The sequence below is a fragment of the Misgurnus anguillicaudatus genome, unplaced genomic scaffold (genome assembly GCF_027580225.2).
Source record: "Misgurnus anguillicaudatus unplaced genomic scaffold, ASM2758022v2 HiC_scaffold_31, whole genome shotgun sequence".
In the NCBI taxonomy this organism is placed as follows: Eukaryota; Metazoa; Chordata; class Actinopteri; order Cypriniformes; family Cobitidae; genus Misgurnus; species Misgurnus anguillicaudatus.
In genome coordinates this window covers 961,197-973,548 of record NW_027395281.1, presented here as the reverse complement: position 1 = coordinate 973,548, position 12,352 = coordinate 961,197, and the positions used below count along the sequence as shown (strand labels likewise).

Below are 12,352 nucleotides of genomic sequence, written 5' to 3'. Positions count from 1 at the left end.
GAAGTATGAAAATTATCTAATGACAAAAAATCTAATTAAAATGGTAATTTGAGCTTCTTCAGATGTCACCTTTCACTGTGTGTGATAAAAATAAAAAAGATTTTGGGTAATAATATAAACTATAAAGATTGATCTTACCGGTTTACATGTTTGTCTTTCCTCTTCACCGCTCTGAACTGTTTCAATAACACAGACACATTACAAACCAAAACTCTCATCTTGATCTGTTAACAAAAGGTATTGTTTAGTATCGATAGATTATTAACATTTACCCTGTTGATGTGTGTTTGTGTGTTTCCTGTAGATCCAGAAGATCAGAACTGAAACTACAATCATCAGACATCCAACAACAACACAACAGATCACAACTTTATGAATGAAGGTGAGACCTATAATGAATAATACAAGATATTAATGTAACTGAGTCTGAAAAAAGTTATTGTATCTGAATCTGTTAGACTGGTCTGACATCAGCTCAGTAAATAAACACTATTAATCACACCTGTTGTATCTGAACACGTCTGACAGAGTTGAGTGATGTTGAGATGTTGAGTTTGGTTTGTGATGGTATTGTTGAGTACACATCTGTACGTGTTGTTATCTTGATATTCAACCTCCAGAGGTAGAGAGAGTCTGATGTTGAGATCAGACACACTGATGATGGACAATAAACTGTTTCCTTTATACCAGGACAGACTCACATCTCTCACATTCATCACTGAACACAATAATGAACAATTTGATGGTGATGATGATGAACATTGTGAAGAGTTACTGGTGATGACAGGAGCGGGCAGATGAGCTGAATAACATGAGAGAATAAACAGAAATAAGAATCAACGCAAATATTACCAATACAAGTCAAAAGGTCTGATCTATTTACAGTGTTTGATATCATATAGATTCATAAATAAAATGGACTTTAGGGATCGTATCAATGTTTAGAAACAAATTAAAGTGTAAAAGAAAATAGTTGGATAAAAGTATTAATATTCAATCCCAAACCCTAATAAATTATTTTACATTGCTAAGATAAATATTACAGTTAATATGTGAACAGTAAATCTCTACTTACCATAGACAGTAACATTGAATCTATAAGAGGTCACTATATTGCCTCTGATATCCATTTGATAAAGTCCAGTGTGATTAGTTGTGATGTTTGTGATGATGAGATCTCCAGTCCGATCATTTAACTGCAGTCTGTCTCTGAATCTCCCATCAAAAACATGTATTGAGATCTTATTGGCCTCTTTATTGACCTCAGCTATACGAATCCCTTCAGGTCCAAAGCTCCACACTATCAGATCATCTCTCTGTAGTTTAACATCAGTGTTTAGAGTAAGATATACCCTATCTCCCTCCATCACTGACACTGACTTCACTTTATCACCAAACACACCTGCACACACAAACACATTCACACAGATTAAAGATCTTCAGTCAATTTAAATTGGTCTAATATAACACCATTACAGCATATATGCCTGTAGTAATGAAATATGTTTATAACTCACCTGTCAGACAGCAGAAGCACACAAAGAAATAAGCAAATATGAGAAACATTTTCTTCATCAGTTGTTGTGTTGTGTTGTTGTCTGCAGTGAATGAGATGAAGACGTCTCTGTGAGCTCTCTCTTACTCTTCATGTGCTTCATACTTCCAGTTTCACACCTCTGTGTGTTTTTTATATCTGATGTTGTTTCCACTGAACTTGTATGACATCAACATATGTTGTATTTATATCAAACCTCACAGACTCATGGCCCTAAACCCATGCTGTAAACTTACTAATGGTGTTTTCTTACATAAGTGCACAGTATTTAAAGATGCCTAATTTAAAGTGTGAAACAAAGTTTCAAATCTTGTTTACCCTGTATTGAATCCATTCACAGAGTTGTGTTTTACAGACATTTTAAGGAAGGGCCGGTATCTGTAGTTGAATGCTGTTGTTATATTTAAGATGACCAGTAGAGGGCGTTATTGTATTGAAAATGTTACCTTTCATGAAGCATCGTTTCTGATGTTCTTTATCTGTTTATAAATAAAGTTACACCAAAATACATCCCAAAAATTAAAAGACTTAAAATATAAACAGTTGTTCTGCTATAACAATTTTAATGAAAACTGACATAGTGTAAGAAGCAATAATCAGGCTGTGTCCCATATGGTTCATCAGCTTTGTGCTCACTACAAACTATGACATAGATATTTTAACGATTCCCATTTGTTACTGAAAGCCCTTTATTTTTGCCCCTAACTAAGTAATAATTTCCAGTTCGTGTTTGACTTGATGCAGTAAGTAAAGAGCTGTTCATTTTCCAATAAGATAAGTAATTTGCATTTGAGATGTAAAATTTGATACTGATACAGTCAGTGTTGCCATAATATTACCTTGAATAAAATTCATATTTAAAGTATTAAAGATTCTTAAATGTCAATTCTTGAACATCTAGACTCTAGATCTAACCTTTCTTAAACCAAGTATAGGACCTTTTCCATATCATGGACATTTCTCTCTCTTTAAATGTCGTTAAGATCAAACAAACTCGTAAACCTTTTATAAACTGCAATTTAAATTTTAAGTTTCATCGATTATCTGACTTAATTACAGTAAGTTAAGCATGACCAGTGTTCAGTGAATTTGGGGGGTTGGGGGTCCCGGACCTCTTGTAAGGATTAAGGGACCCTCTATAAAGCACAAAAATAAAAATTAGGATAGTTCCCAGTTTTTATTAAAATTAAAATACTACATGAATTTAAAATGAATGTGCTGTACTGCCACAAAGCCATACTGTCCATTATTTGTCCCAATTTCGCAATAAACTAATCCAAAAGATTTCTGTCTAAAAAAAAGTAAACTCCCAAGTGCGCCTCACGCTGTTCTCTAGAGGAATTGACAGATTGTTAGATTTAGGATTGCTTACTAAAAAACATGACTTGTGTGCATTGTAAGGCAAAACAAAGGACACTGACGTATTTCAAGATATGTCAGTACACGTTGTTTTTAGTTTGGAAGAATCAAAGCTTTTTGAAGCTTCAAATCAATTAAACCAATTTCTTTCCCCACCAGCATTTTTTATGATTTTTACAAAAGCATTTTTCCTAAACCAAAGTCTTCTTCACCTATCCACCTGTTAAATGGAGAGGATTAAACTCAGTATTCATAAGCAGTGTTCATGATGAAAGAGTACATGATGATTATCCTGATAAATCAACTTGACCAATTTACTTTGTAGTGTTGATGAAGCTCTCTACTGGTACAGAAGCAGACTCTTACAAATGTGAAGGTCATGGGTTTGAATCCCACAGACAGAACCTAAAGTCAACTGTAAAGACAGTTTGGATGAAATCATCTGCTCAATATACTACTAAGACAGTTCTTTATGGTTAAATATTTGTATAAAAACAGGAATAAATATTTGCACAGTAAAGTGGTGGATTTACTGTCCCACTCTGTAATATAACACTTTTTATATTGTTGAATCATATAAATGTAAAAATAAATATGAATATATTATCAAGAGCATTTGTTTGTGTTATGTATTTATTCATTAACTGATGTAACAAGCAACATGTGTCTCTTAAAGAATGGGATCTGATTTTATAACAATAAATGATCAATTCCTTGCTAAGAGAAATAATTATATTTACTTCTGCTATTCTGGTGATTCTTATCAGTTTATAGACATCTGTTATTGGGTCTTTGTTTGCTCTATGCATGACATCTGTCAGTCAAAGATGGGCTGTAGCTAGTTGTTGATATCTGCTACTGGACGCAAGATGGCGCTCTACTGTTTTATGTATGTGTATATAGGGTAATACTAATGTACTTCAAATAGAGTCTTTAAACTTTGTTTTAATTTAGTGTCAATGTAGTGTGTTAATATGTTGTAAATGTGGTTTAATTCAAGGAAGTATATTTAAGTGTCAAATGTATTTGATCAAGAAACAGATGCATCTCCGCGAATAGGACCAGGCGCATGCGCTTATCGGCGCAGTCGCACTCGACGTCACTTTATCACCGTCCGGTGCACAACATCTTGCAGCATGGCTTCTTTAGTCGAAGAAACTGAGGTAAAACTGATGAAAACAAACGATTATTTGCTAAAAATTTAAGTCAATTGGAGTCGACAGCGATCAGACTGAATGACAGAATCACAAAATAATAAAAAGAGCTGCTGTGAAACTGACTAAACAGATTTAATAAGACCTCAGAAATATCGTTATTGTGTCGAAAAACATCATAGATACGCAAATTGGTTTAATAAAGATTTATGTTTTTTCGCCCTAGATAAAAGTAAACTGAACTGTAGGCCTATCATAAAATATAAAACATATTTATTTAATGTTTCTGTTTCTTTTTATTTATTTCTTCAGTATTGATATGCCCATCATATTGAAGGGATAGTTGCCCACTGCTCCACCCTTACTAAAATTAATCATGGTTTTTTTTTTGTGGTGAAAGTGTGGTAATCATGTTTTTTGGTGTATCAGCCATAGTTTTACACTAACCATGGTTTAACTATGTTTTTTGAAAACCATGGTTACCATGGTTTTACTACAGTAACCATGTTTTTTTTTTTTTTTTAACTGTAGTAAAATTTTTGTAAGGGCAGGTGTGTTTTCACTGGGATGGGTTAAATGCAGACTCTGTGACATTTTTAAGTATGTCTTGTATACTTGAAGCATGTCACTTTTCAAATATACTTTATTCGTTAATTATGATTTGACTTCTTTGACTGTTTGGATTTGTCAAACTAGTCAAAATCATGTTTGGAGTAAAAGTGCCCGACGTCATTCATGTCTTTCCATTGTCCAATCGAATAAGGGGAGAGGTTGGTCTTTTATCTAAAGTGACTAAGCTGTACATTTTGTCAGCAGGTGAGTTTATTGGGAATTAAACCCATGACCTTTGCATAGCTCTAATACCAACTGAGCTACATGAACAGAGTTAAAGCATTCACACAGTAAGAACTCACAGTATGGTTTAAAGCAAAATTTTATTTGTCATACATTAGCATTTATGAATTCAGTATTTCATTGTAAAGCTGCTTTATCAAGATAGTAAAAGAGCCACACAAACACCTGCTGTACACAATCTCTCTCTCACACACACACACAGATAGACATCAACCACAAACAATCACTAATAGTCAAAAATAAAACTCATATGTCGTGTCCAGCAACAGAACAAAACCACATTTCTTTCCACATCAGCATTCACTTTAACCCAGAAGTAAAGCTGTTAAACTGTCACATGCATTCAGTACAAAAATAAAATATAAGGAATACTTTTTGTATTTTGTTTTGATTTTCATAATATTTTCAGTTCGTTTAAGTGATACAGTATCTTGATGTTTAATCTAAGTTTGATAATTGTCTCATGACTCCTGCACACACCACGGGCCTCATTTATAAAGCGTGCATACGCACAGATTTGATCGTAAAGTCTGCGTAGGCAAAAATCCACGGCAAAGTCCATATTTATAAAAACTGTCTTTGATGTGGAAAAGTGCTTAGCGCCACGTCAGTGTCCGAGCATACCTACGCACTTTTGCTTGTCTGATTGCTGAAATACTGTATGTGTGCTTAAACTGTTCTCAAAAAGTGTTGCGGAGGATGAGAACATCAGGCATGGACACATCATTTTCCTAATTTTTCTTCATTATTATTATACATGAATATTCAGTAAATATTTTTTCTGTCATCTAAAGTAGTCTAGCAAAACATCCATTTATTTTTTTTCTTAATATTTTTGTGTTAATTTGATTAAATTACAACATAACGCATGTTCAAACACAGCCGGACACATTGCGGTAATGAAAATTTCAGCAGAAAATGAGATAAAATTTACAATTATAAATTCTTATGTTGAAATCACACATTGCGCAAGGTAGAACACAGTATTGTGTTAATTCTGATGCTTTTTAATGTTACAATATTACACATTTTAAAGCTAAAATCATTAGTGCTGTGGTGTTTCAATGGTTTCGTGAGAATCACCCGCGTACGTTCGGTTTATGAATCATACGTACGCATTTTTGTTAAATGATCATAAGATCAAATGTAGGATGGATTTTACGCAGCATTTTATAAATGCTGGTGTCGTCCATTTTTCCTTAGCCAGAGCCGTTTGAGCTTAGCTGGCGACTGAAGTATTCCTGTGGGCGGAGTTTGGTAAAAAACAACTCTTATATTGAGGTCATATATCTGGGAAGTAGAGGACTGTTGTCCAAACTGGTTGTTCTCTGAAGTCCTTGAAAAGTGAATTCTGTTAAAGAAAATGTATCACTGTTATGTATACTTTAAATGTGATTCTAGGCAACATTTTCTGGGTTAATTTAAAATATTTGCTTTAAAATTTCCTTCAACATGATATTAATGGTTATTTATGTTGGTCTTATGATGGTCAATTTCTACATTTGTCTGATTTGTTGGTGCATTTGTCTTGTTTCTTCATCATTACTATTTTCTACATTTCATAATTTATTATATTAGTGACTTTGAAATAACACAGATAGAAGTATGAAAATTATCTATATGACAAGAAAATGTTAATCTAATTAAAAGTTTTAATTTGAGCTTCTTTAAATGTCACCTTTCACTGTGTGTGATAAAAATAAAAAGATTTTAGGTAATAATATAAACTATAAAGATTGATCTCACCGGATTACATGTTTGTCTTTGATGGAAAGTGATTTCACCGGTCTGAACTGTTTCAACAACAAAGACACATTACAAACCAAAACTCTCATCTCGATCTGTTAACAAACTATTGTTTAGTATTGATAGATTAGTACTAGTTAACATTTACCCTGTTTCTTTGTGTTTGTGTGTTTCCTGCAGATGCAGAAGATCAGAACTGAAGAGACAATCATCAGACATCCAACAGCAACACAACAGATCACAACTTTATAAATAAAGGTGAGACCTGCAATAAATAATAAAATATATTACTGTAACTAAATCTGATCTTATATCAGTGAATATCTTTATTGTATCTGAATCTGTTGGACTGATCTGACATCAGCTCAGTAAATAAACACTAATAATCACACCTGTTGTATCTGAACACGTCTGACAGAGATTCTTGATGTTGAGATGTTAAGTTTGATTACTGATGATATTGTTGAGTACACATCTGTATGTGTTTGTATCCTGATATTCAACCTCCAGAGATAGAGAGAGTCTGATGTTGAGATCAGACACACTGATGATGGACAATAAACTGTTTTCTTTATACCAGGACAGACTCACATCTCTCACATTCAACACTGAACACAACAACGCACACAATGAACATTGTGAAGAGTTTTGTGTGGTGATCACAGGAACGGGCAGATGAGCTGAAAACATGAGAAAGTAAACATAAATAAGAAACAAAGCAAATATTATCAATATTAGTCAAGAGGTCTGATCTATTGACACTGTTTATTATCTTCAGTCATGAATTCATCAATAAAATGGACTTTAAGGATCATATCAATGTTGACAAATTAATAAAAAAAAGAGTCTGAAATAAGGTGCATAAAAGTGTTTATATTCGATCCTAAACACTAATAAATGATTTTACATTGCTAAGATAAATATGACAGTTAAAATGCCATCAGTAAATCTTTACTCACCATAGACAATAACATTGAATCTGAATGAGATCCTTCTGTTACTTCTAATGTTTATTTGATAATCTCCAGTGTGTTGAGTTGTGATGTTTGTGATGGTGAGATCTCCAGTCTGATTATTCACCTGCAGTCTGTCTCTAAATCTCCCATCAAGAACATCATCATATATTGAGATCTTGTTGGCCTCTTTATTGACCTCTACTATACGAGTCTTGTTAGGTCCAAACCTCCACTCGATCACATCTTTACTCTGTATTTTAGTATCAGTGTGTAGAGTAAGAGAATCTCCCTCCATCACTGACACTGACTTGACACCTGAACACACAAACACATTCACACAGATTAAAGATCTTCAGTCAGTTTAAATGTATCTTTTAAAGCTTGCAAAAAATTACAAATGAGATTTGGATGTCTATCTTTGCAAATTAGATTTCATAATTTTTCTAACATTTAATTAGCAGCATGAAAACATTACCTTTAGTTTTTTAGTTTGTCATTATTTAGATAAATATACATTTTGAGAAATTGATTCAATAAATGAATTGCCATTGATATGAGATCATAGATATAAAATCAGATTGTATTAAATCAGACACAAAAGTATAAAAGCAAGGGCAGATCTGGTGAGTAACAGATGATTATTATTCAGAATTAACTGCTCTTACATATAATATAAAACTGTTAATAACTCACCCTTTAGACAGCAAAAGCACAAAGAGAGATAAACAAACATGAGAAACATTTTCTTCATCAGATGTTGTGTTGTTGTCTACAGTGAATGAGATGAAGACGTCTCTGTGAGCTCTCTCTTACTCTTCATGTGTTTCATATTTTCAGTTTAACACCTCTGTGTGTTTTTTATATCTGATGTTGTTTCCACTGAACTTGTGTGACATCATCATATGTTGTATTTATATCAAACCTCACAGACTCATGGCCCTAAACCCATGCTGTAAACTAACTAATGCTGTTTTCTTACATAAGTACACAGTATTTAAAGATGCCTAATTTAAAGTGCAGACCAAAGTTTCAAATCTTGTTTACCCTGTGTTGAATCCATTCTCAGAGTTGTGTTTTAGAGACCATTTAAGATAGGGGCCGGTATCGGTAGTGAATGCTGTTGTTATACTTGAGATGACCAGTAGAGGGTATACATATTGTATTGAAAATTATCTTTCCAGAAGTGTCGTTACTGATGTAAGTTCTTTATCTGTTTATAAATAAAGTCACACCAAAATACATCAGAAAAATTAAAACTAAAAAGCCTTATATAAACAGTTGTTCTGCTATAACAAATTTCATGAAAACTAACATGGTGTCAGAATCACGCATTGTTCGTATTTCTATTCTTAAAATGTTTACAAAAAGAAGACATTAAACTCATTTGAGCAGTTTCTTCTTTTCCCATTTCCAATTTTAATGATTCCCATTTGTTACTGAAAAGCTCTTTATTTTTGCCCCTAAGTAATAATTTCCAATTTGTGTTCGACTAGATCCGGTAAGTAGAGTTCATTTTCCAATAAGATAAGTAATTTGCATTTGAGGACATGTTATGTGATCAGTCAGTGGAGTTGCCATAATATTACCTTGAATAAAATTCATATTTAAAGTATTAAGATTCTTAAATGTCAATTTTTGAACATCTAGACTCTAGATATATCTTTTCTTAAACCAAGCATAGACCCTTTTCCATATCATCTGGACATTTCTCTCTCTCTCTAAATGCCATTAAGATCAAACAAACTGGTAAACCTTTTAAACTGCAATTTAAATTTGAAGTTTGACCAGGTGTTCATCGATTATCTCACTTAATTAAGTTAAGCATGACCAGTGTTCAGTGAATTTGGGGGGCTGGGGGGTCCCAGACCTCCTCTAAGCATTAAGGGACCCTCTAAAAAGCACAAAAATACAAATTAGGAGAGTCCCCAGTTTTATTAAAATTAAAATACTACATGAATTTAAAATACGTGTGCTGTACTGACACAAAGCCATACTGTCCATTATTTGTCCCAATTTCGCAATAAACTAATCCAAAAGATTTCTGTCTAAAAAAAGTAAACTCCCAAGTGTGCCTCACGCTGTTTTTGACAGATTGTTATATTTAGGATTGCTTACTAAAAACATGACTTGTGTGCATTGTAAGGCAAAACAAAGGGCACTGATGTATTTCAAGATATGTTATAACATATTAGACATTGGTCATTTGTGATCAACTCCCCCTAGTGGTAAATCATCGAATTTTCGAAACGTTTCGAAACAGTTATGACGTAATAAAGCCTCCTAAAATCACGTGACTTGGCCAATTTGAAACACACTACAATTATGCGTAGTATCCAAGGTTTTAATGAAGTCCTCCATTTTTTTGGGGGGGGGACGTGTAACTCGTTATAAGCACCTATAGTGATCATTTAAAACTTGACTCTTCTGTAGTTTCATCGTGTACTAAGATCAACATGGCTGCAGCAGGCGTAGTGATATTACGCACTGCCCGAAAATAGTCCCCTTAGTTACTTTCAATAGCAGTGGACTATTTTCGGTCAGTGCGTAATATCACTACGCCTGCTGCAGCCATGTTACAGCAGCAAAGTCCTTGATTATTACGCCAGAATAAAAGTATAGTTCCTAGCCATATCTGCCGAGAAAATCACAATTTTTAATTTTCTGTCAGTCTTAGTACACGATGTAACTACAGAAGAGTCAAGTAGGGAAAATATTGAAACTCTTTTTTTTATTTTTTAGCGCGGGAGGTCCTTCCTTATAAATGGAATAAAAGCAAGGACTGAGGACTATTGCAGGCTAGATTGCATGCCACACATCCTCCTCCTGAAAAAAAAACTTACAAGATATCATAATTAAAACATTTATTTTCTGTTTTATTAACAAAAGTAAATCCTTACAACTGTATTGTGAAAAAAAATTGGGTTATTTCAAATTAGCTTTAGGTCAGAAAGGTACGAACCCAGTTGTGGGTTAACCTATATGTTAAATTAAGCTATATGCAGCATGGTTGTTTTAACCCAAAATGATTGGTTGTTTTAATTCATTGTTGTTGAATATAGACCATTTCAAGTTATGTAAACAACACTGGTCCAGAACCACTTCCTGTTTCAGTTTTTGAACACTAGATAAACGTTGGGATAAAATACAGCCAACAGAACATAATATGTATTATGTATTAACTTCCATTTCTTCCATTTATTGTTGTGATTAAGATTTAGTGTTGGGTAGGTTTTACAGTCACGGCAACGGACCAATCAGGTAACAGCCTCCCGAGTCTATGAACCAATCAGAAGTAGTGGAGTCAATATGTCACCGTGAGTTGATTTCAGTACAGCGCTGTTGAGGTGTTTAGTTTTGAGGTGTGATTTTATGTGTTGTTAGTGCCTTTGTGAAGTGCCTTTGCACTGCCTTTCCTACAGACATAGTGTTTGAATTATGTGCATAAAATAAAGGATTAGGCCTAATAAAGTTGATTCTGTTTAGTTGACAACCCTAACAACCAGTCGGCATCAGTATGATGCCAGAAATATTGCGACTTTCAGTAAAATTATTTACATTTATATATTTCTAATAATCATTTATATGAATGGCACTCACAATAACAGATTAAAATGAAAGTGTTCTTGCTCAAAAGGAAACAGGACAGAGCTGTGATCTCAGGTGTGAGATGATGATAGCAAGAATAGTTGAAACTTTCTGGGTAACTTTTGCTTATCTTGGTAAAGCTGAAAAAACCCTCTAGTAACGTTAGCATTGCTTGCAAGAGCACTAGTGGAGCGGCTAAGGGATATAAATGTTCAGTTTATGATACAAGTGAGAAAATTGGCATGGTCACTTGTAGGGGTGTAACAATTAACCGCGCAAATGCGCGTTTTCTCAATGAATGAATTGAATGAATTACGGTGAAATCCCGGCACATCCGAACGCCAGGGGGCGCTCTCATGCAGAAACTCCCTTTGTGCCACAAAAGAAGTAGCGTTACAAACGCTATTCCAGGAAATGTCTGCAGGAACATTTATATCACTGTTCTTCAATGATTTTGTTTAACGAGTGTTGCTTTTTTAAATGCACGTCATAAACGACTCAAACTCACAATGATTTTAGATTGATAAGGACTTCCTACTGGCCAAATGCCATAGTATATGCACAAGCGATGAAACACAGAATCGCAGCCTTGCGATTTAGATTCGGTTTCAGACAGGCACACGATTAATCGTTACATCCCTGAAAATTGCCCGAGCCACTTGAAATTTCAAGATGGCGGCCATTTTTCAAGATGGCCGACACCTTAGTGGAGCAGTTAAGTGATATAGTGGTTTATTTGGTGATACAAGCATGAAAATTGGCATGAGCAGTCTCTGATAGTAGACAATAAACCACCCACAGCTACTTGAAATTTAAAGTGGCTCGGACAATTTTCATGACCCATGGAGACTGCTCATGCCAATTTTCACGCTTGTATCACCAAATAAACCACTATATCACTTAACCACTCCAGTAAGGTGTCGGCCATCTTGAAAAATGGCCACCATCTTGAAATTTGTGACCCATGGAGACTGCTCATGCCAATTTTCTTGCTTGTATCATAAACTGAAAGATTCTGCCAAACATAAGCACTTACCCAGCTAACAGAAAAAAGTTCTAAGAACGTTCCCTGAAAGTTCTTTACATTCCCAAAAACGTTCTGCCAACGTTAAAAGTGTCCAGTTTTCTTGACGTTCTAAGAA

General features: G+C 34.2%; 1 protein-coding gene and 1 long non-coding RNA gene across 2 annotated transcripts; one reads left to right on the top strand and one right to left on the bottom strand.

Annotated features, from left to right (window-relative positions):
- Positions 1 to 285: 285 nt before the first annotated feature.
- LOC141362949 (uncharacterized) lies at positions 286 to 8,234 on the top strand. Its single transcript, XR_012368497.1, has 3 exons — positions 286 to 382; positions 6,850 to 6,927; positions 7,250 to 8,234. It is a non-coding gene; the product is annotated as an uncharacterized lncRNA (long non-coding RNA).
- On the bottom strand, positions 471 to 1,575 carry LOC141362951 (uncharacterized). Its single transcript, XM_073865261.1, has 3 exons — positions 1,518 to 1,575; positions 1,076 to 1,402; positions 471 to 802 (listed from the first exon to the last, which is right to left on the bottom strand). Exons 1-3 carry the CDS (start codon positions 1,573 to 1,575, stop codon positions 471 to 473), a joined length of 717 nt encoding a protein of 238 aa, XP_073721362.1.
- Positions 8,235 to 12,352: the final 4,118 nt, after the last annotated feature.

Excerpts from the sequence above, each read along its gene's own strand:
- LOC141362951 (XM_073865261.1), bottom strand. The coding sequence starts at position 1,575 with ATGAAGAAAATGTTTCTCATATTTGCTTATTTCTTTGTGTGCTTCTGC. Across the intron at positions 1,403-1,517 it reads GTGCTTCTGCTGTCTGACAG|GTGTGTTTGGTGATAAAGTG; the intron begins GTGAGTTATAAA and ends TTGTGTGTGCAG. Across the intron at positions 803-1,075 it reads ATTCAATGTTACTGTCTATG|CTCATCTGCCCGCTCCTGTC; the intron begins GTAAGTAGAGAT and ends CATGTTATTCAG.